The sequence below is a fragment of the Otolemur garnettii genome, unplaced genomic scaffold (assembly GCF_000181295.1).
Source record: "Otolemur garnettii isolate 467f Iridium unplaced genomic scaffold, OtoGar3 scaffold00068, whole genome shotgun sequence".
NCBI lineage: Eukaryota > Metazoa > Chordata > Mammalia > Primates > Galagidae > Otolemur > Otolemur garnettii.
The window spans coordinates 3,117,396-3,138,792 of NW_003852463.1; the positions used below are offsets into that span (position 1 = coordinate 3,117,396).

General features: G+C 52.0%; 1 protein-coding gene across 2 annotated transcripts; it reads right to left on the minus strand.

Annotated features, from left to right (window-relative positions):
- Positions 1-3,190: 3,190 nt before the first annotated feature.
- On the minus strand, positions 3,191-19,822 carry EMX1 (empty spiracles homeobox 1). 2 transcript variants are annotated; one of them, XM_003793414.2, is made up of 3 exons: positions 18,921-19,822; positions 12,935-13,119; positions 3,191-3,749 (listed from the first exon to the last, which is right to left on the minus strand). In XM_003793414.2, exons 1-3 carry the CDS (start codon positions 19,438-19,440, stop codon positions 3,582-3,584), a joined length of 873 nt encoding a protein of 290 aa, XP_003793462.1. In that variant the 5' UTR covers positions 19,441-19,822; the 3' UTR covers positions 3,191-3,581. The 2 variants fall into 2 exon arrangements, with proteins under 2 accessions (XP_003793462.1, XP_023371072.1); XM_023515304.1 differs by having other exon boundaries at positions 12,935-13,115; positions 18,917-19,341.
- Positions 19,823-21,397: the final 1,575 nt, after the last annotated feature.

Consider the following 21,397-nt stretch of genomic DNA (forward strand, 5'->3'; position numbering starts at 1 on the left):
CACACCCACACAGTCACACTCGCGCACAGCCCACAGCCCTCCCAGACACTCCAAACACCCTCACACGCACTCACCCTCACACACCCCCCAGACAGCAGATGGGGCGCTCGGGTAATTGGTTAAACCTGTTCCGATGTCTGGCTCCGCCTTGGCAGCACCCGTCTGACAGGAAAGCTGGCTGGGCCTGCACCCGCTCAGCCTGCTGGCCACCCCTTCCCTCCCCTCCCCCTGCATGGCTGCCCTGGAGCAGGGGCTTGAGGAAAGCCCTGTGGCCCTGCTGGATTCCTCCAGGGAAGAGCCCAGTTCACCTGGTGACCAACACCCCACAGGAAGCAATCAGAGTACCCGTGAGGAGGTGTTGATGCAAGCCAAGGGCAGAGATACTAAGAGCACAGGCCATTCTATTGCAAAGGCCATGGACTGGAAAGTTCCATCGACTTGTCATGTGTAAAGACCAGTCTCTGAAGGTGAGGCATGTGGATTAGGCCGTGAGAGTTATGAACAACTCTCCGGTGCTCCCTCTACTTTGGCCGGTACAATTTGGAGTTTCTACAGGTGCTCAGAATGCCTCAGCCCATCCAACTCACTAGGGCCCAGGCCAGCCCAGTGAGGGAAACAGCAGACCAGGTTCTCTCAGGGAAGGCTTCACTGAGCAGCTCTCGTGTGCTGAGGATGCTGTTCTGCCAGTGTCCACTGTCCTCACCCTTTGCAGGGCCCTGTTCTCCAGGTGGGAGAAGCATAGGGGGAGGGAAGGGAGCAGCAGTCCTTGTCTTCTTCCCTTCTCGGCTGCATCTGTGTCTCTTCGAGAGAGACTTTGGTTTGTTCCCTGGAGAGGGCCCAAAAACTCCCAAATTAGCAAACCTGGCAAGCCCACAGCTCAGAAAATAGTTCATCCTGATTCCATGTTTTTCAGGCTCACAGAAGCCTTTATTAATGAAGTCACAACACCAATATTTACCGTCTGCAGGGAGAGGCACAACATGGGGGATGGATGGGACTGGAGCAGGGACTCCCGCCCCCCTTCGCAGGCCTGGCCTAGGAAGATTGGCAGGTTTCCTTAGGTCCTTTTCCAGCCATTTATTTGGATGACAGGGGGTGCTCTGCTGTGATCTTCCTGGACCCCTACCCTCACCAAATGAAACAGGATCTTGAGAGGAATGGCCCACCCATCCCTCTGTGACCCACTGGGGCCTACACGATGATTCTTCCTCTCACCCTCACCCCACCTGTGTGAACATGTGGGAGAGTCACTGTGTGTTTTAACCTGGACTTATGGGCAGTTAGGACTTTCAGAATGTGAGAGCTGCATTCCTGGTTGGTGGGTGGGGAGGGCGCATTGGGATGGGACAAAGCCCTTTGGTTTCTAGCATTGACTAGACACAAGCAAGGTGGGAAAGAGTAGGCAGAGATGCTAAGAGACCCCTGGGTCTATGTTCCCAGCAGAACCACCTTGTGTGCTAGGCTCCCTGCCTATGGCCCAGGGAACAAGACTGGACCTTTGACATCTTTATGATGTGTTCAGCACTGCTTCATGCAGTGCACTCACCAGCATTCTCTGTGGGAAGAAGAGGATAAGCAAAGGCACAGCACAGGGAAAACCTATGGCTACTCAGGGATGGGGTGAGACTGAAGCGGAGGGCACCAGGAGCAAGGCAGGAAGGCTAAGGGCAGGAAAGAAGAGGGGGCAGAATGAGGGGCTCAGCAAGGGGTAACTCCATTCTATTTATGGAGGGACTCCTTTGAAGTGGGCCTCATCCTTGACATTTGCAGAAGACTCATTACATCCCTACTCCCCTCAAAGGAGCAGACCTGGGCCAAGCTGGTGACAGGAAGAGCCAGGGTGCTATATCAAGGAGATGTGTTGGGAAGCCATTCTAGACTCAGCGGACTAGATAGGAGTGGATGGGATTGGGGAAGAGGAAGAAAGCTTGAGAAGACTCCTGGGTTTCCTCTACCCTGGAAAAGAGTATACATGGCTATTGCTGTTTGCCAAGGTGGCTGATCCTGGAGAAGAATAGGAGGGGAGCTAAGCCAAGCTGTGCACATGTTGGGTGTGAGGTTTGAGGGGCCCAGGTGCAGCAGGCGGCTGGCTTGCTGGGTCTGCAGCACAGCAGAGGTCAGCTAAAGACATAGACCAGGGAGAAAGAGTGGATGTGAACCCCTGGGCAGAGGGCACAATGAGGACAAAGGAAGAGCAAAGACTTGGAGTGCACAGAGGTGTATGAGGCATAGATAAAACTGAGACGAAGTCAGAGAGGCCGGGGGAGACATTTCAGAGGTACTAAAGTGAAGGCAGAGGAGGCCAGGGGAGTCAGGGAGGGATGGTTGTGGATCAGGGAACAGGTGAACACAGATGGGATGTGGCTGAGTTCGGCCACAAGGGGGTGGCCAGTGACTGTGTTTGGTGACTGTCATTAGCATCAGCAGAGTGGTAGCACAGAGACCAAAGAGCAGAGGGTTTGAGAGCATGTGGGAGGGAGGAAATGGAGACAGGTCTGGAATGTCATAAGGGAAAGTCTACGGGGAGGCAGGAGGAAAGAAACCTTAATACGTGACAAGACAAATGGACAAACTGAAGGGCAGGTGAACTAAAGAGCTCAGTGGACCTGACCTCGTAGCTCTTTCCCTGCCTGGGAAGGCCCTGAGTGCCCCGGGACAGGTTGCAGGCTCAGCTTCAAGCCCTTTCTCTAAGCTTTAATCTGCAGGGATTCTCCGAGGATGGATAAGCATCCTGGTGGGGCCAGGACTTAGGGCTGGGACTGTCAGCCTTTGTGGATGGTGTTCCCTTGACTCAGCCCCCAGTACTTCCCTTTCTACTGGTTTCTCCTCAACTGGAGAAGCCCCAGAATCCCTGATCATAGGGAAACTCCATTCCTGATCCCTGTTGAAGCTGGTGGAACCTGATTCCCACCCCTTGATAAGTTTGGGAAGACCTGGGCTTAGCCCTCCTCAAGACATAGGGTTGTCCTTCCCTATGACTAGCCTCAGTTTCTCCTGCTATGGAGCTGGAGCTAGAGACAAGGGTCCACTAACAAAGGAGAGTATTTAATAAATGGCCCTTGTCCCCCCAAGCCCTTCCTCAGGCACCCAAGCCTTGAACACACTTGCTCTCCCAGCCCCCACTGGCCATTAGAGCCGGAATCCACCATCCCAGTTTTCTTGGCTCTGGGGCTGGAGCGGGCTGCCCATGTCATTAAGAGAGACTTTTATTATCCCATAGGAAAGGGAAACACAAGGGGTCACTAAGAACTACAGCAGGTACCTGGAAAATAAATTAAAACAGGGACGCATCAAAACAAAAAGGAGATAAGAGAAACGGAGAGTGGCTGGGAGGCTGCAGTGATGGGCGGCCCACCCAGGCAGGCAAGCTCTCCAAGGAGAAGGCCGAGGGGTCCCAGGCCTCAGCCAGTCCATTTCTTGTCCCTCTGTCATTGGTGGCCCCAGGCTCCAAGCCCTGTGGGGCCGTGATCCAGGCCTCCCTGAAGCCTGGCCAGGGAGTAGCCAGAGTCCAGCTTGGGCCCACCCAGGGGCCTGACCAGCAGCAAGCAGCACTCTGCCCTCATGGGTTGTGGTTGCCCACCCTAGTCATTGGAGGTGACATCGATGTCCTCCCCGTTGGCCTGCTTCGTGGCGATGCGCCACCGGTTGATGTGATGGGAGCCCTTCTTCTTCTGCTCAGACTCGGGCCCTTCCTCCTCCAGCTTCTGCCGTTTGTACTTTGTCCTCCGGTTCTGGAACCACACCTTCACCTGGGCCAGGGAGGGGGCACAGATGAGAAACATTCAGGAAGCCCCCAGAGCAGCCACTGGGCCCTCAACACTCAGGCTGAGCTAAGAGTCAGATAGGGAAACAGGTTACACAGAGTCAGGGTTCCCAGGCCAGAGTTCTCTCCTTTGGCCAGCTGTCACCTGATGGGTCTGGAGGACTGCTGTTCCAGATGCAAATGAAGTGGGACAGAAAGAGGACACAAGAGGTCAGAAGGAAGGGTTTTTTTTTGTTTTGTTTGTTTGTTTTTGAGATAGGGTCTTGCTCTGTCACCTGGACTAGAGCACCATGGCATCATCATAGCTGCAACCTTAAACTTCTGAGCTCAAGCAATCCTCCTGTCCCAGCCTCCCAGGTAGCTGGGACTACAGACATGCACCACTACATCTGGCTAATTATTCTATTTTTAGTAGAGACAAGATCTCACTCTTGCTCAGGCTGGTCTCCAACTCCTAAGTTCAAGTAATCCTCCTGCCTTGGCCTCCCAGAGTGCTAGGATTATAGCATGCTTTTCCATTACGGGGAGCTTTTCCTATCCTTCCCAAACAAAAGGTCATAGAGCTGCTAGGCATGTGTGCTCCTATGGATACAGCAAAGCAAAGGTGAAGGAGCTCAGGCTCCGGAACCCAGCAGACCCAGGCTTTACTAGTTTCTAAAGAAGGGATAATAATCGCTCCTTCACAGGGTTGTTGTGAGCAGTAAATAGAAGAACATAAGACATACTGGATGAGTTCTGATGCTCTCCCAGAGGACCTAAAGGAGACACCAACCTCTCAGCTGGCCCCATCCTCTTTGCCATGCAAAGAGTTAGAGTGGTCCTGGCTTCCTAACTGGGAGGTGTCCACACCAAGAGCAGTGCCTGGGACAGCCAGAGCACTCCTAGGTTCACGGCACCCACTGCTGGAGGCTCTAATCTCATACACTACATATCGGTCTCCTTCCTCATGGGGAATTCCCCTCTGATATCAGAGGTGGAGCTGTGTAGACTGGAGCTGGACAGCTGAGAAGTCTTGGTCTCTTGGGTGGCAGCTCCTCATGACAGTCTAAAATCTACCACAAGGCCTCACTCTCCTTGAACAGACAAGGTCAGGGAGGAGGCAGACAATGTTCAGACAAGGTCAGGGAGGGGCAGCTCTAGACCTTCTGTCCCCACAGCATGGCTCCATCCAGATGTGGGAACAGGTCACACAAGGAATAGCCTGGAGAAACCCCAAGGAACAGAGTGAGCTCCTATTGAACACAGTGACACTCCACCGCCATCTGTGTCTGGCTGTGAGGGCCCTGACAAGATGAGGGGTAGGATTCAAACAGAGATGGGACAATCATCCCCTATGATGAAGGAAGAAGGAAGGGAAGGTCCACAATTGTAAGCCCATCTCCTCCAGGAAGCCTCCCCAGACTTAGTCTCATTTCTAATCATCCTCTCTTCTCTCCCTTCCTCCAGCATTTGCCCAGTATCCAAGACACAGGCCTTAACATCCTCTCATGCATGATCTGGGAGGCTCATCCTGGCTCCCTAACTATCCCTAGTGTTGTGGACTGGAGAAAGCCTTTGTTCATCACCTCCAACTATTACCTGCACCTGACTATGTGGTTCTTTACTTGGCCTTGCAGAGTCAGGCCAGACCCAAACCATCTTCAGAGTTGGCAAGAGGAGCCTGGGCTAATCCTTGACCAAGTCACACATGTGTAGGAGAAATCTTTCTTGGGACCCTTGGAGTTTCTTGGACTTTTGCTCCAGAGGATCCCTGGAGGAAGTGATGCTGAGAGGGCAGGGTTACGAGGCATGGATGTTTTCCTGGAAATGACAGCACATTTAAAAGCAAGCAGGTGCTGCCAACTGCAGCTGTGCAGATGGTGCGTGGCAAGGCTGTGGCTGTGAAATAGTGAAGAGCACTATTGGCAGCAGCAGTGACCCATGGGAAGGGCTGGAGGCAGTCCTTGGAGAGACTGCCCAGTCCAGCTTCTACTCCCAGAGATGAGGGGAAAGCACAGGGCTTTGCCGCAAAACCAAGCAGTGGGAGCCAGAAGCAGGCCTGGCATCTGGGCCCTGTGGGTGGTTTCGTGCCCAGGATGTGCCACCCTCACACACCATTCCCACATATTCCTCTCTGTCCCCTCCATGGAGCCCACCCACCCCAGGGCTCTTCTTCACAGTTCCTCTTTGCCAGGGCTTTTGCCATACCATCTGCCCTGCCCCTTGATTTTAGAGCACTGGAGTGAGATGTGGACAGCCAGTGCTCAGTGCTCACAGAGCAGCCAGTCAGGGACAGGAAAACTGGTCCAGGAAGAGAGGGGATGCCCAGCCTCAATGAGTAGAGAGCAAGGGTAAGGGGCTACTTCCGTCATCTCCAGGTCAGTGTTCAAGTCCATAGCCCATGTCTCACCTCAGGGAGGAGGAAAGATGCTCTGAGTGCAGGGCTCTGGATTACATGGCCACAGGGCTGTCTGGACCCTGGGTGGTTCTCAGCACAACCATTTGGCAGCCAGGCTAGTCCCTGCCCCCAATCCTGGAGCCTGCTGTGACTATGCCAGCCAGTGGGTGGGTGAGCTCACCCTGCCTCCTGTGCATGACTCAGGGCTGGGGCGTTATTCCTGAGGAGCCCAAATGGGCTGGCCAAGGATGATCACCAGGTGACAGTGGCAACACCAGGGACAGAGGGTCCTCTTTCTACTCCTTTCTCCCTCCCACACATGCCTTGCAGGAAGAGACTGACAACACTGGCCTCTAGTAGGGTGGACCTAACAGTCTCCCCTTATCCAACAACATTGACCCAATGAAGGAAAGTTTTCATGGTGGACTTCACAGACAGGATATGTTTTCAGACCAAGAGTAGCCTCCTGGCACACCCAAGTGAAAGGTGAGTCTGAATATTTTCTCCATGAAAAATACTGAGGTCAAGGAGGCAGCTCTCTAGAAACAATGACATAAACCCTCTTTCTCCCTAGACTGCCTGGCTATTTTCCAGAGAACAGCCTTGGGCTCAGTGTCCAGATGCTGTTTACAAAGCTTGTAATAACGGAGATGCATATGACTTCATAATATTAGTGAAAAAGTCAGGATGCACAGTGTTGGCACATTGTGATCACAACCACAGAAAAACAAAATCTATGCATGGGGAAAAAAGACAAGAAGGAAAGTATGGGTGACTTTTCTTTCTTCTACTTTTCTTAATTTTCTTTAATATCTTACTTGTTATCTACTGGTAACAATAGTTATTTTTTACTTGGAAAGAGAAAAGGAACTGGACTCTGAGTATAGCAGGAAGTTAAGAATGGCATCCAATGACCTCCCTAACCTAGCCAGATAACACTGGAGTCATCCCAGAGCCCATTGCCTAGAAAGGAACAGGTCATATGATATGGTTTTGGAGCCAGCTGTCAGAGGCTGTTCCTATTCTGCACATGCCTCCCCACACCTAACACCAACACACTACTCTCTCTAAGCCTCAAAGGCACGGTTGGAATGTTGGCCAGAGGACCCCCTTGCCTAACTCTGACCCCTCTGTGTGGGGAGAGGTTGAGATGAGACCTCTTTTTTCCCAAATTCTTGCCTCACTGAATGTCTCAGTTTCTCAGAGAAGCCAGATCTTTCCAAGACTGCACTCTTCTAAGTTACCCAACCTGGAATACTCTCCTTAGCTTTCAAGACCCTACTGGGTGGTCACAGATGGGGCCTGCCCTATTGCCTGTCTCTTCTTTCTTAGTGCTTTCCTCTGGTCTCAGTATAGTGACCCCAAACGTGCACTAATTTATTTGTTCACATCTGTCTCCTCACCAGACTGTGATACTCTAAAGAACAAAAGTGGTATCTTAGTTGGCTCTGGAATCCCAGTGCCCAGCCCAGGGGACATGTTCCATGTATAGTCATCCAGCGAGGCATTAGTGAATGAAGGCATGCATGTATCTATGCAATAAGGAATGGATAAATGAACTAACAAACAAGCAAACTATAGCTCCAGCCAATATTTCAGAGCTAATCAGACTGTGTTTCTGAATAATGTGCAATTTTGAATGAACGAATTCTGTATTCTTTCTTTTCCACCACTCTTCAACTATAGTCCAGCACAAACAGAAAGGACTTTGGCTCTGGGACCCTGCACACTTTCTAGTAAATATCTATCCTGACCTCAAAGAATTCAAATATCCCTATCAAAGTCTGGTAACTCTGACATGGTAAGTTCTTCCTTATGTCCCACTGTTATCTCTTCTGCCTTAATTTAAGCATATCCTCTTACCATCCTTTGACAAAAAGAAAGTCCTTGGAATAGATAGCAGCTTGGAGATATCAATCAATCACCCCTCAGCCTACTATCCTCCCTGCCCCCTCCTCTAGGGAGCCATTTCCTATGGTTTCATCTAGTGAGCTGTTCCCACTCCCAAGCTCAATGCCATGCTAAGCTCAACCCTCACCTCCAGCTCCCCACCAACTATAGCCCTAACTCTCCCTAAGCCTTCTTGTCTTGTCTCTCAGCCCATCCTGGACACTCACTCTCAGGGAGATATCACAAAATTTGCCTGCCCCTGCCCCAGGACCACATTCCCATCCAAGCTCCTCATAGAACCATTCTAACGCCCCTTATCCCCACTTCACCCACCAGACAGAACGCTAGGAACATCAGAGATACAAATTTCTTAGAGCAAAGCTGAGACTTAGAGAAGAGATGTGTGTGTCCCCAAACACATAGTGAATGAGTAACAAAAATCTCTTGATTTTTCCCTAAAATTCAAGTCATTTTGATATCTCCTCTCATCCATCCAAGGGCAGAACATTCCAGACCAAGAGATCCCTGGAAGGCTCCTTCCCATGCCTATGGGGGAAAAATAAAAAAATCCTATAGGCAGGTGACCTTACATTCTTGCCTCCTGAGACCTCCCTCTCAGGTTCCAAAATGCTGGCTGGCTTTGACAGCTCCTCATCTGTCTTAATGTGTCTACCTCAACCCCTCTCCTTCCTTCCCTCCAACCTAGCATCCTAGGAATCCCTCCAAGCCTTCTGAGTCTGAGATCTCCTGGAAGCCTTCTGCCCAAGCAGATCTCCCTTCATCTCCTTCAGCCCACAGCAGTGACCTCAAGTAGCTTTTCCTGTGCATGTTCTGCAAATGTGTGTGCATGCTTTTCATTTAGCCTGCACCACTAAATGAGGAATCTCCAAAGCCAAGGACCACCTTTCTGTGCTCTTTTCCCTTACAGCTCAGCTACCCTCAAAACCAGGAAAGGTCAAGAAACACCAGCTAATCTGTTCAGAACAAGAGGGGCAGCTGGAAATAGTGATCAATTGATCAGTCTGAAGCAGTCAGATGTTTTCTCTAACTACCCCCTAAAACTTACTACCCCCTTACATCTAATATATACCTTGGTATATAGATCACCTGACCTTTGGGCATTAATCACACTAAACCCATATGTGCTCCACATTGTGGGCACACACATTACATATACCTGCTATACACACTCATCAGACTTGCTTGGATCTGAGCCAGACCCAGGTCTGTCCACCTAGCCACCAGGACTGAGCTTTAGACAGGTGCCTCCCTGGTCATACTTAAAGGCTGGGCCATAGCAGTGAGGAACAAGTAATTAGAAATAGAAGGGAGAACCCAGGGCCCCTCCCTCTACCTCCAAGAGTGACCCACTGGCTATCCCAGCACAAATATCCCATGCTCAGCCCTAGGTCGGCCAAGTAGCTCAGGCTGCCTACCTCCCAGCACCTCATGCTGAAGCCTTTGGAGTATAGACACCCCCAAGCTTACCCACAGATATGCTTAACCCTCCTAGAAGATTTGTACATAAACTGGTGTTTGTATCACCTAAATCAATAATCAGCTGTGAAAGTGAAAGGGAAAGATAGAAGAAAAGGGACAAGGAGAGTACAGTGAAAGTAGAGACCAAGGGGGATGATTGATCATGTTAATATTCCTTTGGGTGGCATCAAGAGAAACCTGCCCATTTGTTCATGTTTATTAAGTATCTACTTCATGCTGGGAACTGAGGTGAATCCTGGGGAGAAATAGACAGGCATAGCCTCTGCTTCCCTGAGCTAAGGTACTCAGGCTTATTATTTGTTAGAATCACCCAGAGAGCTGTTCTTAAAAACATTTTCCTGGGCCCCCTCTTGCACCTCTGGGGAGAATCTCCTGGGAAGGCCTAGGAATCTGTATTTGAAGATCTCCCTGAGAGAAGGGTGCATTTGGTCTATAGATTGACTTTGGGACATAGCAGATAATTACACAAGTAATAACAGCTAAGTCCAAAGTTTACTGTGATAGGTTGGGGATATACTATGAACTCAGAGAGCATGAAGGATGGATTATATAGAAATGAAGGTAGAATATAGATGAGCCACAGAAACTCAGGGCTGGAAAGAAATCTGGGATTCATGCCATTCAACCTCACAGATAAATCACCTGAGGCCCAGAGAGAAGAGAAGACAAAGCCAGAGCCAGTAAGATAATAGAAAACCATTAACAGACATATGAATAAACTATCTGTCAGTTGCTAAATAGCTCAACAGAGGTGGAAGTTTGAGATGAATGGTGGACAAATGAATAGATAAAACACATAGATGATAAAGAGATAATCAACAGATGGGTAAATAGGAGTTATTGTTAAGAAGAAGAACATATACTTAATAGAAAACAGGAAATATAAATTAACCAGTTTTGGGGGAGGCGATTTAACGAGAGCAGACAGAAGTAGATGGCTAGATATAAAACAGCTATCTAAATTTTTTTTTTAAAACAGCTATCTGTGAGGGACAGATTAGAGAGGTCTGAGAGTCAAATCTAGACACTAGCAGTATAAATACATGGCATGGGCCTGGTAAATATGGAGAAGTGGATACTTAGTTAATTATATGAGTCCAAACCACATGAGAAGAACAGAAAGACAAATCTGATGATGGAAACATGGTGTGGCAGGAAGAATGCTGGACTAAGAGGAAACCTGGGTTTGGATCTTATTATATCACTAGCTTGACATATTATTTAAACAAAGGGAAGGTAAGAGGCTGGGTATGGGAACTGATATTATTCGAGAATCATGTTAGGTGCCTCTAATCCTTAAACAATCTATTTTCTGGATGAGGAAACCAGAGCTCAGAAAAGTTGAGTAACTTGCCCAGGTTCACACAGCCAGTAAGCAGGGAAGCAGGAATTTGAAATCACCTTTGCCTGACTAAGAAGCTCTGTCCAGTCTATCTCTCTCCTTGCCTGGAAAGAGAGTCTACCTTCCTCAGGTTCAAACCTCCCATAGTTCTTTTTGCTCTTGTTCCATATGCAAAAGCAGCTTATTTATAGATACAACAAGATTAGCCCTGAGTTTTCATGATTAATGAAATTGGATATATTACAAGATTCTATGTGGTTTTGTATATGTTTGAAACATCTCATAATAAAATGAAAGAAACAATCCATTTACTAACTGGCATTGTTAGTAGCAAATATTGACGGGCAGCTAGATTTGGAAGAAAGTTAATTAAAAATGCTCTCACTGAGCTTAAAAACTGAAAGTTTAAAAACAATGACATTATTTCAACAAGTTTTAATCTGTGGGTGGTGGGATTATAAACCATTTTTGTTTTCTTACACTTCTGCAATTGAAATTTAATAAATATTACTTTTTAAATGAAGTTAATTATAAACATCATTCCTAAATTGACACCTTGTTTTAAACAATAATTTTAAAACAGTTTGCCAGGAGGGAAAGGAGGTGTTATTTTATGAATTTATTTTAATGTATCTTTCTTGAAAACATTTTTAAAATTAATTCCGTTGTTTTGCAAGCTTTTTCTCTGAAGTTATAACAGTCCAACTAGCAAATCTGAAGATGCAGGGGTCCTGCCATGACTGCCATTGATTGTTAAGCGGGGCATCTGACAGATATGACTGCAGTAGATGGCAAAATGGGACAAGCACTTTGAGGTGGGCCACAGGGAACTGGGGATGCAGTTGGGATCTCGATTCCTCCACTGGCTCCCTTCCTACCTTCCCTGATAATGGGAGGCCAGGCCGCCTCACCACCTGGGACTGATGAAGGGATGTTGGTATAGTAGGGGGCGAGGCCTGGAGGAAAGGGTCGGGAAGGTGAGATGTCAGCGGGGAGGGAGCTGTTGGGCGGCCTGAGCCGAGCCGACCTTTTGAAGTAGTAAATCCCGAAGCTGGAAAGGACACAGAGCCCATCCAGACACCGAAATCTGCCTCCAGGGCAGCAGCTGGGCAGAGGGTCTCTCAACCACTCCAACATGCCAGTCCAGACCGGTGGACCAAGAGCTTTAGGGAGAGCTTCCAGGCAGCATTTATTTACAGCATCGTCTTTACCTACAATGAACCCAAATCTGCTGCTCTATAACTTTCATCTAATTCTTTAGTTTCTTCCTTAAATTCATTATCAGTTACAAAAATACTAAATGATAATTATAATTTCAAGTTCAAGCCCCCACACCATCGGAATTTATTGCCTTCCCACTCGACAGCCCTTCCAGTGATTGAGAACAGCCCCTGAGCGCCCAGGGTCCACTTTCCCACCACGCCCAGGCCACTCAGGTGCTCTCCGCGCACGCACCATGATTTTCAGGGCCCTCCCAGCTGACCTGAGGTGGACCTCAAACAGGTACTGGCCACTCTCTGGCTGATAGTCTGAGGACACCTGGGCTTTCTCCCCTCACTACACACGCTGGAGGGGAGCTGAGGCCTCTGCCAGCTTTGCCCAGGGGCAGCTGCGATGCCAGGGCGGGGAAGGCCAGGTCACACCCCAGCACCGTGGCTGGAGGGGGCTACAGTAATCTCGGAACTGAGTCGCTCCAGAGGACACTGGGCTGCCCCTTGCTGCCAGCTCCGCTCCCGAGGCTGCCCGCTCTTTCCAGGCAGGCTGGTCCCCTTCTGAGGGGTTTTGGAAGCCAGACCCTGACCGCACTAGTATTTACTCTGCCTCCTGTTGGTCCTTAGTGTTTGACAAAAGTCCTTGGGCCTCAGTAGACTGAACACCACGGGAGGGAAGGGGTTCTAAAGACCGGCTTTGCGGAGCCCGCGGAGAGTTGGGAACTTCTGGAACCCCCAAAAGAAAGAGAACTCGGGCAGGCTCAGGGCCGCTCCAGCACCCGCCCGCCCTCACCTCCACCAGGGCGCGGGGCGCAGCGGCAGGCGCGGGGCAGGCCGGGCGTGATGATTACCTGCGTCTCCGAGAGGCTAAGGCTGCCGGCCAGCTGCTTCCGCTCGGCGCCCACCACGTAGTGGTTCTTCTCGAAGGCGCGCTCCAGCCGCAGCAGCTGCGAGGGCGAGAAGGCCGTGCGGATCCGCTTGGGCTTGCGCGCGAAGGGGCCGTGCAGAAGCAGCCCGTCCTGGGGCACGTCGCTCGCTGCGGCCCCACCGCCGACGGCAACACACGCAGGTACAGACAGAGAGAAGGGCGCGGTGAGCCGCAGTCTGGCCAAGGTTGGCCTCCCGCCCGGCTCTTGTACACCCTGTCCTTGAACGCTTCTCCACCTTCTTCGTTCCTTCACACACACACACACACACACACACACACACACACACACACACGCACACACCCCACTTCTGCCCTTGCTTTTAACACCCCTTCCCCAGTCCACCCTTTTCCCCAACAACACCTCCCCATAGTCTTAAGAGCTACCCGGCCCAGGAATCACAGCGCTGTAGATCACTGTTGGGCCAAGAGGTGTGTCCTGGCCTGGTGAGAAGCCAGCTGGCCCAAAATCCACACTGCCAGAAGCCTCTGAAGAGACTGAGGGATGGCAAAAGTCCCTTGGCTCTCTTAATCGCCCCTTCCCAGGGAGGAATGTCCCCACCACGGGCCCCAGCAATTTGCTTTTAAGTAACAGGTCAGAAGTATCCCCTCAAAGAGCAACAGAAGTAGAGGCAGATCTGGGGGTCAGGAAGGAGATAAGAGGAGCAGCTGGCTGTTAGGCACAGCCTCACCAAACACAGATTCAGGAACCAGAAAGTACCCAGGGAGAAATCCGTTCACACCTGCTCAAACCAATCTTTCACCAAAATGCTTGAAGTGCTTGGGGTACTAACCTATTGAAAATTTCTGCCAACAGGCCCAGCTCTACCTCACCAGAGGTGAAAATAGGCCAGTGGCTAGGTCAATAGTGCAGGTAGCCCCTTGAGGTCCAAAGTCAGGCTCCATCTTCCCTTTCCCAACCTTCCCAACCTCTAGGGTACCCCCAACACCACCTGCAGGAGAGTCTTAATGCTCTCTATGGTGGGAAAAGGCCCCGCTTCATCCCTAAATAGTCTCGTGCTAAAGAAACATGTGTATAAATATCTAGATGTCATCTTTCTCTCTAATATATATAGATATAGATATATTGGTTTCTGCATGGGCGTGTGTAAATATAAGTTCCAGCCTCCCTACTGTCTTTCCCTCTCATCTACTGTACAGGATTTTCAGAGTGTGATTATCCCTTAGCAAATGATGGCCACCATGGGGACTCAGCTACCACATGCAGGAGGAAGGACTAATACCAGACTGGATGAAGCCGGGATGGGAGGTGACAGTAAGAAACTAGAAAAGCCAAAACAAGCTTCCACCCACTGTCTCAACGAACCCCCCACTAGGCCCTCACACAATCTCTAGCTTTGCTGCACATGCTAATAGATTGGAAACAGGCTCTGACAACATCACCCATGGATTCTCATGCAAGGCTACATAACAGTCCTCCTGACCCAACAACAACACAGCCCTAGATGAAATGTTTTGACAGAATTAGCTGTTGAGATCAACTGATCCAATTAATTTCTTCAGAGATGGCCACTGGTTTGACTCAATTTGACCTGTTGTTTTGCTCTTAAGACAATTATCTGGATAATTCAGTTGAAATCTCCTATCTCTGAAAATATCTATTAGGTGAAGCAAAAGCATATAATTGAGATGTTGTTGCTAAACTTCTCCAGGTAACTGTTCTTGTTCCTCTACTTGTGGAAACTGCTTGACTATACTTTCTCCAAGTCTCTGTACTTTGGACACCTATGCGGGCCAACTTTATTGCTGGAGTTTTCTGAGAAACAGGGTTGCCTAGGATTGAGGGGCTTATGTTTCAGTGGAGACTTAAGGCACTAACCTCCACTCACCTTATCCATTTCAAATGGCTGGATCTGTGATGCCACAAAAGGGTTTAGGATCATATCATAGGGCAATGGAGAAGGGACAGTCTGTCTACTTAGCCATTCAAGGTGGGGGAAGGCCCAAGGCCCTCAGGCCTGACTGTAGGAAAAGAACTTTAACCAGGAGTGGTGGAAGGTATAGGTGTTCAGGGGATGTGGTCCGGCAGAAAGGTGTAAGTGGCAGAGAATTTAGGAGCTGCTGGGGGAGGGGAAGGAGACAAGGAGAACTGAAGTCTCTTGAGTGGGGGCCAGTGTGGTAGGCCAGGGAAAGGGGGGTGGGAAGCAAATGCTTCTTACTGATATTAAAATAAATTGCTTCAAAAGCCAACATCATTATTCTGAGTCTCAGTGAAATCCCAACCATGGTTTCCTCTGGATAAGTGAACCATCCACTTTAGCATTTACCTGGACTATGCTGGACAAAAGTGTGGCTGCAATGTGGAGAGGCCCCATAGGTGTGTGTGAGTGGGATGCAGAGATGTGAAGGCAATGTGTGGCTGAGAAAGCAGAACTGCAGCCTGCCCCAGTGTGTGTGACTTACTGGCTGTTTTGTGATTCTGTGGTATGTGTCAGTCACCTGTGTGCTGGAGTCCTCTGTTTATCTTTATAAACTCAGAGTGGAGAATGAAAGCAACAAGCTTCTGTCCTGACCTACATGCTCCTTTGCCTCAAGTCTGGCTATTTTAGGAGAATGCTAGGTGGCTTGTGGTCTATCCCACTGAGAAACTGGCTCCAGTTCATTGTAAAGTCCTGTTATGGTGGACAGCATGTATCCTATAGTCTGTGTCCAGTGAAAAAACATAGGTGCCTTCTAACCCAATGTTGAAGAAATAGGAGGCTGGAAAATTATTAAAGCTGCTGAGAAGTCATGACAGGTTACTTGATTCTAAAAGTATCAGTACTTTTCCCTATAAGAAAGAGGATGTTTAGTACAAATCTAACCGTCCTGAGAAATGGCTCAATTGCTACATGTCTCTTTAAGAACAAAGGTGGTACCTTAGGTGCCTATGTACTTGAACCTCTCTGACCTTTGGAGAGTGAGCCTGAACCACCCCTGCTATAGCTTTACTTTTCCTTGACTGGACCACAATATCAGAACAAACTTGGGGTTGGGGTGCTGCCTGTTTAGACACAGTAATCCAGGCTGTGAGAAAAGGCTGTCACTTCCAACTAGGACAGGTGGAAAAGTGGAAAAGAACTGGCATATCCTTCTCAGGAGCTAACACTGAACATTCCTCCGCGCCCTTGTCCTTCCCACCGCTCCGATTTTTCTACAGCCTCTCTCAGCAGGCCTCTTCAAAGCAGCGTTTGGGAAATAGCATCAGAGACTCTCAGGAATGAGGCAGCTGGAGGTGGGGGCTAGGGATCCAAAGCAACCCGGGATGGAGCTGCAGTCCCCGCTAGAGAGTCTGCTGCCGGCCAGGGCAACGGCGGGATTACAAGGCGGAGGGGCCTGGGGCTAGGACCCGGAGAAGCAAGGCTGCAGAGATAACCTCAATCCTCCTTCTCCTGCCCGAACAAAGGCGCCCTTTGACGCACCTGACCAGTGTGGTGAGGTGTCCGGGGGAGCTAAGTCTCCACAACCCCCTCCCAGCGTTGCTCTTAGGCCCAGAAAGTTCCTGATCTTCAGAAAATAACACCGAAATAGAACCATCTCCGGGTTTTAGCCAGTTCCTCCTCTTCGGGCTTCGAGAGAGTCCCAGAGCTTCGGGGTTCCGACCATTTCGCATTCGCTTTTCCTCTTCCATAGCCTCGCTTAGTGGAGAAGTCGCTTCCCCGCGCGCCGGGACCGCGCTGCCGACTGGCGCTCCGCACAGAGCGCAGACATGTTCCTTTTCGTTCGTGTAGGGTTTCGTTTCTTGCATTAAAACGGGGCCGAAATGAGCATCGTAGAGACCCGGTTCTCTAGAAAACGCGGCGCGGGAGGGCCCGAGACGGCTCAGCTCCTAGCCCCGAGCCTTGGCCGCGACCGGAGGGCGCAGAGCGGCGGGGCGCGCGTCGGTCTTCCGCGGCAACGGTGGTGGGCCCCAAAGCCACAGCGTCTCAGGGTTCAGAAAGTCCGCCAGCGCCCAACGGATTTCCGGGTCCGAGAATGCGGCCACGCTTGGCTCCATCCGTGCGTCTAGATTCACTTCTTGAGAGAAAAATCCAATCGTTTTGTGCAACTTGACAACATAACTCGCTGGGACTGATGGCTTGGAGAATGGCGGCAATTTTCGAGAGGGTTTTGCGCAGAATTTATCCGGCCTCGCCTGGCCAAGGACGCTTAGAATCCGAGCTGGATCTCTCCCCAGGCGCCTACAGCCCTTTGTGCCCGGAGATGTGAACCATGGCGCGGCGGGCGTGGGGCGTTGGATCCGAAGCCAGCCGAGGCCACCTTCGGACTAGCTGAGCCGCTGGAGGCCAAAGAACTTAGAATAGGCTCTGTCCTCCCCTCTGAGGCCTGTCCTCCACCAGCCTCCAACCCGCTGGCCCCTCCACCGCTCAGGCCCGCGGGCTCAGAAACCGCCACAACTCCAACTTGACCCATGGGCACCAGGTTGTAAGAGTCAGACTGAGGATTGAGCCCACAGACGAAAGGGATAATTGGCTCTATTTTAAATAAAACCTCATTTTATCAGTAAAAATTGATTTTAAGTGACAGGAACCCTTGACTAAGCGACAGACATCGCACGCATTTTTTCCCTTGGATTTGAGCATATCCTGAAATCCCTGGAGAAGACTAGTCTGCTTACAAAAATTCTTGTTCAAGTAATTACATTCTCTGGTTTTGTGGGATCTGTTAGGTCAGTATCTATTGGCCAGGTGGGACTGAGAAAATGGTCTGACAAATCGGGATCCTGGGAAGTGCCATTCTGTGATAGTCAAGCGTCTCTAGCCAAAGCCTCAAAAGACCATTTTTAAAATTATCTAAATAATTTACCAAGCAGCTAACTGACTGTGTGAAAGTAGCTTAGTGTCACATTAGTTCCAGGAGCTGAGGCTCCAGCCATGTTCTTTTCATTTGTTTCACTAAAAGCCGAGTTACCTAGTACTGAGCCGTGAAACTTACAAGGTTGGGGGCTGGTCTACACTAACAAAATAAAACTGGAAGCTAAATCAATTACTGTACAAATCAGGGCCACTCTTCCAACAAACTCCAACAAATTTCAAGGAAGCAAACGAACTCCAATAAATGCAACTCTCTTTTCTTAGGGAAAGTCAGATAATTGATGAGGGAGAGAGAGAGAAAGAGAGAGACAGAGACCAGCGGGGGATCTTCATTAGCAACCTATTGCCGGTGCAGACTAGGGAGCTCGGACTGGCTACCTACGACCTTAAAAGCCCTGTGCCCCCGCCCCCTGTCCGGGTAGACTGTGTCGTTGGTCCCCCAGCAACCGGTTGGGCTCCTGATGGCAGCAAGAAGTGGAGAACGCCAGTTTGCTTATTGCAAACCTTCCCCATCTTGGGTCGGAGAGACACGTGTGATTCGAAGAAGTCGGGCCAAGGTTGCTGAGAAACATCCCAAGACAGCGGAGCACTCTACGCTGAACATTAACTCTCCGGTTCACCCTCCTTCCTACCCCTGCTTCCCACAGAGCTGCGGCACGCAGATGGACTTTCCCCTGCCCGGACACACCAGTAAGGGCTGATCCCTGGGAGATGGTGGTGGACGTGCGATCGAAGCACAGTATCTGGTCTAGGTGGGGCGAAGGGAGAGCAGACGGAGCTGTACTCTCTGAGCGAGTATTAGCTCAGTAGGGAAAGAGACTAAGGCAGGCCGTGGGGAGGGCCAGAAGAGGCCCCCAGGATGCGCCTGGGTTTGGCGTCCAGACAGGCATCGTTTCTACAAAAGCCTGGAGGTCCCAACCTGGCTTCCAGGGAGGGAGACCTATGCTGCAGAGGCACTGCTCTTCCCAGCTTGGGAATCGACCCGTAGCTTTCTCAGCAACAACTTCTGAACAGCCCTGCGCGCCCCCGAGCCTCCCCCGCATCGCCACAGCGCGGGCGCCGGCCGTCCGCCTCGGCGGGCACAGCGTGGGCACTCACCCTGGAAGCGGTGGCCGAAGAAGCGGTTCCGCAGGACCCAGGGGTAGAAGTGGAGAGGGTCCCGGTGCTGGGCGCCGAAGAAAGAGTGCGGGGGCTGCAGTGGGGAGGCGCCCAGCTGGTGCGCCGGGTGCATGGTCAGCGCAGGATGGTTCATGGCTTCGGGGAACACGAGCTCCGGCCCACCGTACAACGAGCGGCCGGCGCCCGCGGCGGCTGCAGCAGGGAAGCCACTCACGAAGGCCGCCTCGGCCGCGCTGGGGTGAGGGTAGTTGAGCGCTGTGGGCCGGAGCGGTTCCTCTGAGGCGGCCGCCGCCAGGGGATGGGAGCCCGCGCCCCCGCCGCCAGTGCCCCCTCCGGTGCCGCCGTCCTTGGCTACCAAGGACTCTATGGTGAAGCCGCGCTTGGCCGCGGGCTGGAACATGGTCGCAGCCGCCGGAGCTGTCTTAGGCAGCCGGGCTCTGGGGAGCGCTCCGCGTCCTGGCGCCGCCGCCGTGCGGGGTGTGCACCCAGCCAGGCACATGCACACACACCCGTACCCCTCACCTCCCCCGCCCGCCCGCTCGCTAGCTCTCGGCCCCCGCGGGCGAGCCAGGCGCGGAGCGGCGAGGGGTGTGTGAGCGAACCAGCGCGGTGTCGGGCCACCGCGCACAGCCAGGCGCGTCGGCTGTTGCGGCGGAGCGAGCAGCTCCCGGCGCCGGCACCAGCGAGGGCTCGGTTCGATGCTGTGTGCTGCCTCTACGGCCGGAGGGCTGAGCCTAGCTCCCACCCTCCAAGTCCCACCGGGACCGACCCCAGCCTCCGGTTCTCCAAGCACTGCCCTACAGGGTCTCGGCTACAAGGCGCTGCGAGGCGCGAGTTAGCGGGCACCTGCCCCGCGCTCGCCCATTGGCCGCCGCTCACCTGCCCCAAGGTGGGGGGCGGGGCGGGGCGGGGCGAGGGACGGCGGGTGGGGATGGAACCCGCAGTCGGAGGCAAAAGCAGGACTGGAACATTTGCCGGGAGATCTAGGCTTCTTGCCCGCCCGCCACTGGCTTCTCCCAACTCTGCCCTTAGCTGGGTCTGGAGGCCGCCGCTGCCCTCTCAGTCTACTTGGGAGCTGAAGAAGGCGTCGGAAGGGCCTGGGGCTCGGGGACAAACTCCAGCTTACCCTCCAAGGTGTGTAACTCAGTTGAACTCTCCCATTTGTCCCAGGATGTTTTTTCTGTTCTTGTAGAACTTGGATTCCAGGATGGGTATTTGGGGTCTAATAGGTTCTACAGAGAACCAGCTCCCTACGCCCCTGGCCTCTGGGCCCCTCTCACTCACCCATCTTTGTCCCCTGGTCCGAGGTCTGATGGTGCGGCCTTGTTCCTGAGCTTTTGCATTTTCTGAATGTCTTGGGGGACAGCTCCGGAAAGGGGATATTTTTTTCCCCACAAGGAGCCAGGAGAGATGCAGCGTGGAAGAAGCCTCTGGACTGGTTACCTCAAGCCCTCAAGGTGCAGTTTAGGACTCCCAAGCAGCTTGGTCGCCCAGCCACCGGGTGGAAGCCGGCTCAGAACAGCAGGCCTCAGCGCAGAGCAACCTTCGTCGCCTTCTCTGGCCATAGGGCTCAAGTGTCTGCAGGCTGGGCCAGCCTAGGCCCTTGAAGACATTGTGCCTTAAATTGGAGCTTGTCAAGTAGACTGGCTGTCGAAACGCAGCGGTAGTCTGACCTCCCTCGACCTTTGCCTTCCACCCACGATCCCAAAGGAGGACAACTCAGCTTAGGCCAGTTTCCATTTCGTGCACTACTTCCCTGGGTGAGAGGGCGGTTGGCAATGAGAACCAGCACTCTGCAAACTTTCCACCCAGACCTTCCAGGCCGCAGGAAATACTGAGCAGAGGCCCAGGAGAGGGCTGGGCAGTGGTGGGGAGGCCGGGACTTGGCCCTGGCCATGGCTCTGGACCTTGCTAGCGAGACCGCAGAGAGTTCCACTTCCTCGACGCTGCCCAAGTCAATCCTAGTGTCTGGAGCGCAGCAGCCTAGGCGCGCAGATCCGGCTGGGCCTCTGGCGCCCAGAATCCAAGAGGTCTGCGCGCCACCTAACTCTGCGGGGACTCCAGGCCAGGTCTTGGCAGTGGCCCGCCTAGGCGCCGGGAGCCTCAGTCCGAGAGAGCGCTCCGGGCGCCCTTGCAGCCACAAAGCCGGTTAAAGTCTATTTTCCACTCCACTGCTCAGAAAAGCCCCCTTGCGCCGACGCCGTTCCGGCCCCCTTGGGTGAGGTGGGGAGGGGATGGCGAGAGGCGCGGAGACTGGGCGACCGCACCCAGCAGTCCTTCACGCCCTGGGAAACCCAGAACCTGGCACCGCGGAGGCGTCCCAGAAACACCTTCGGAACAAATCGTTACAGAATCCTTGGCGAACGCCTAGTCTCTTTCGCTGGCTCTCCGGATCTTTCTGGTTCTCTCTGTGTGATGGGCTCCTTCTCTCTCCCGTTTCCGTCTCAGGCTCTCCA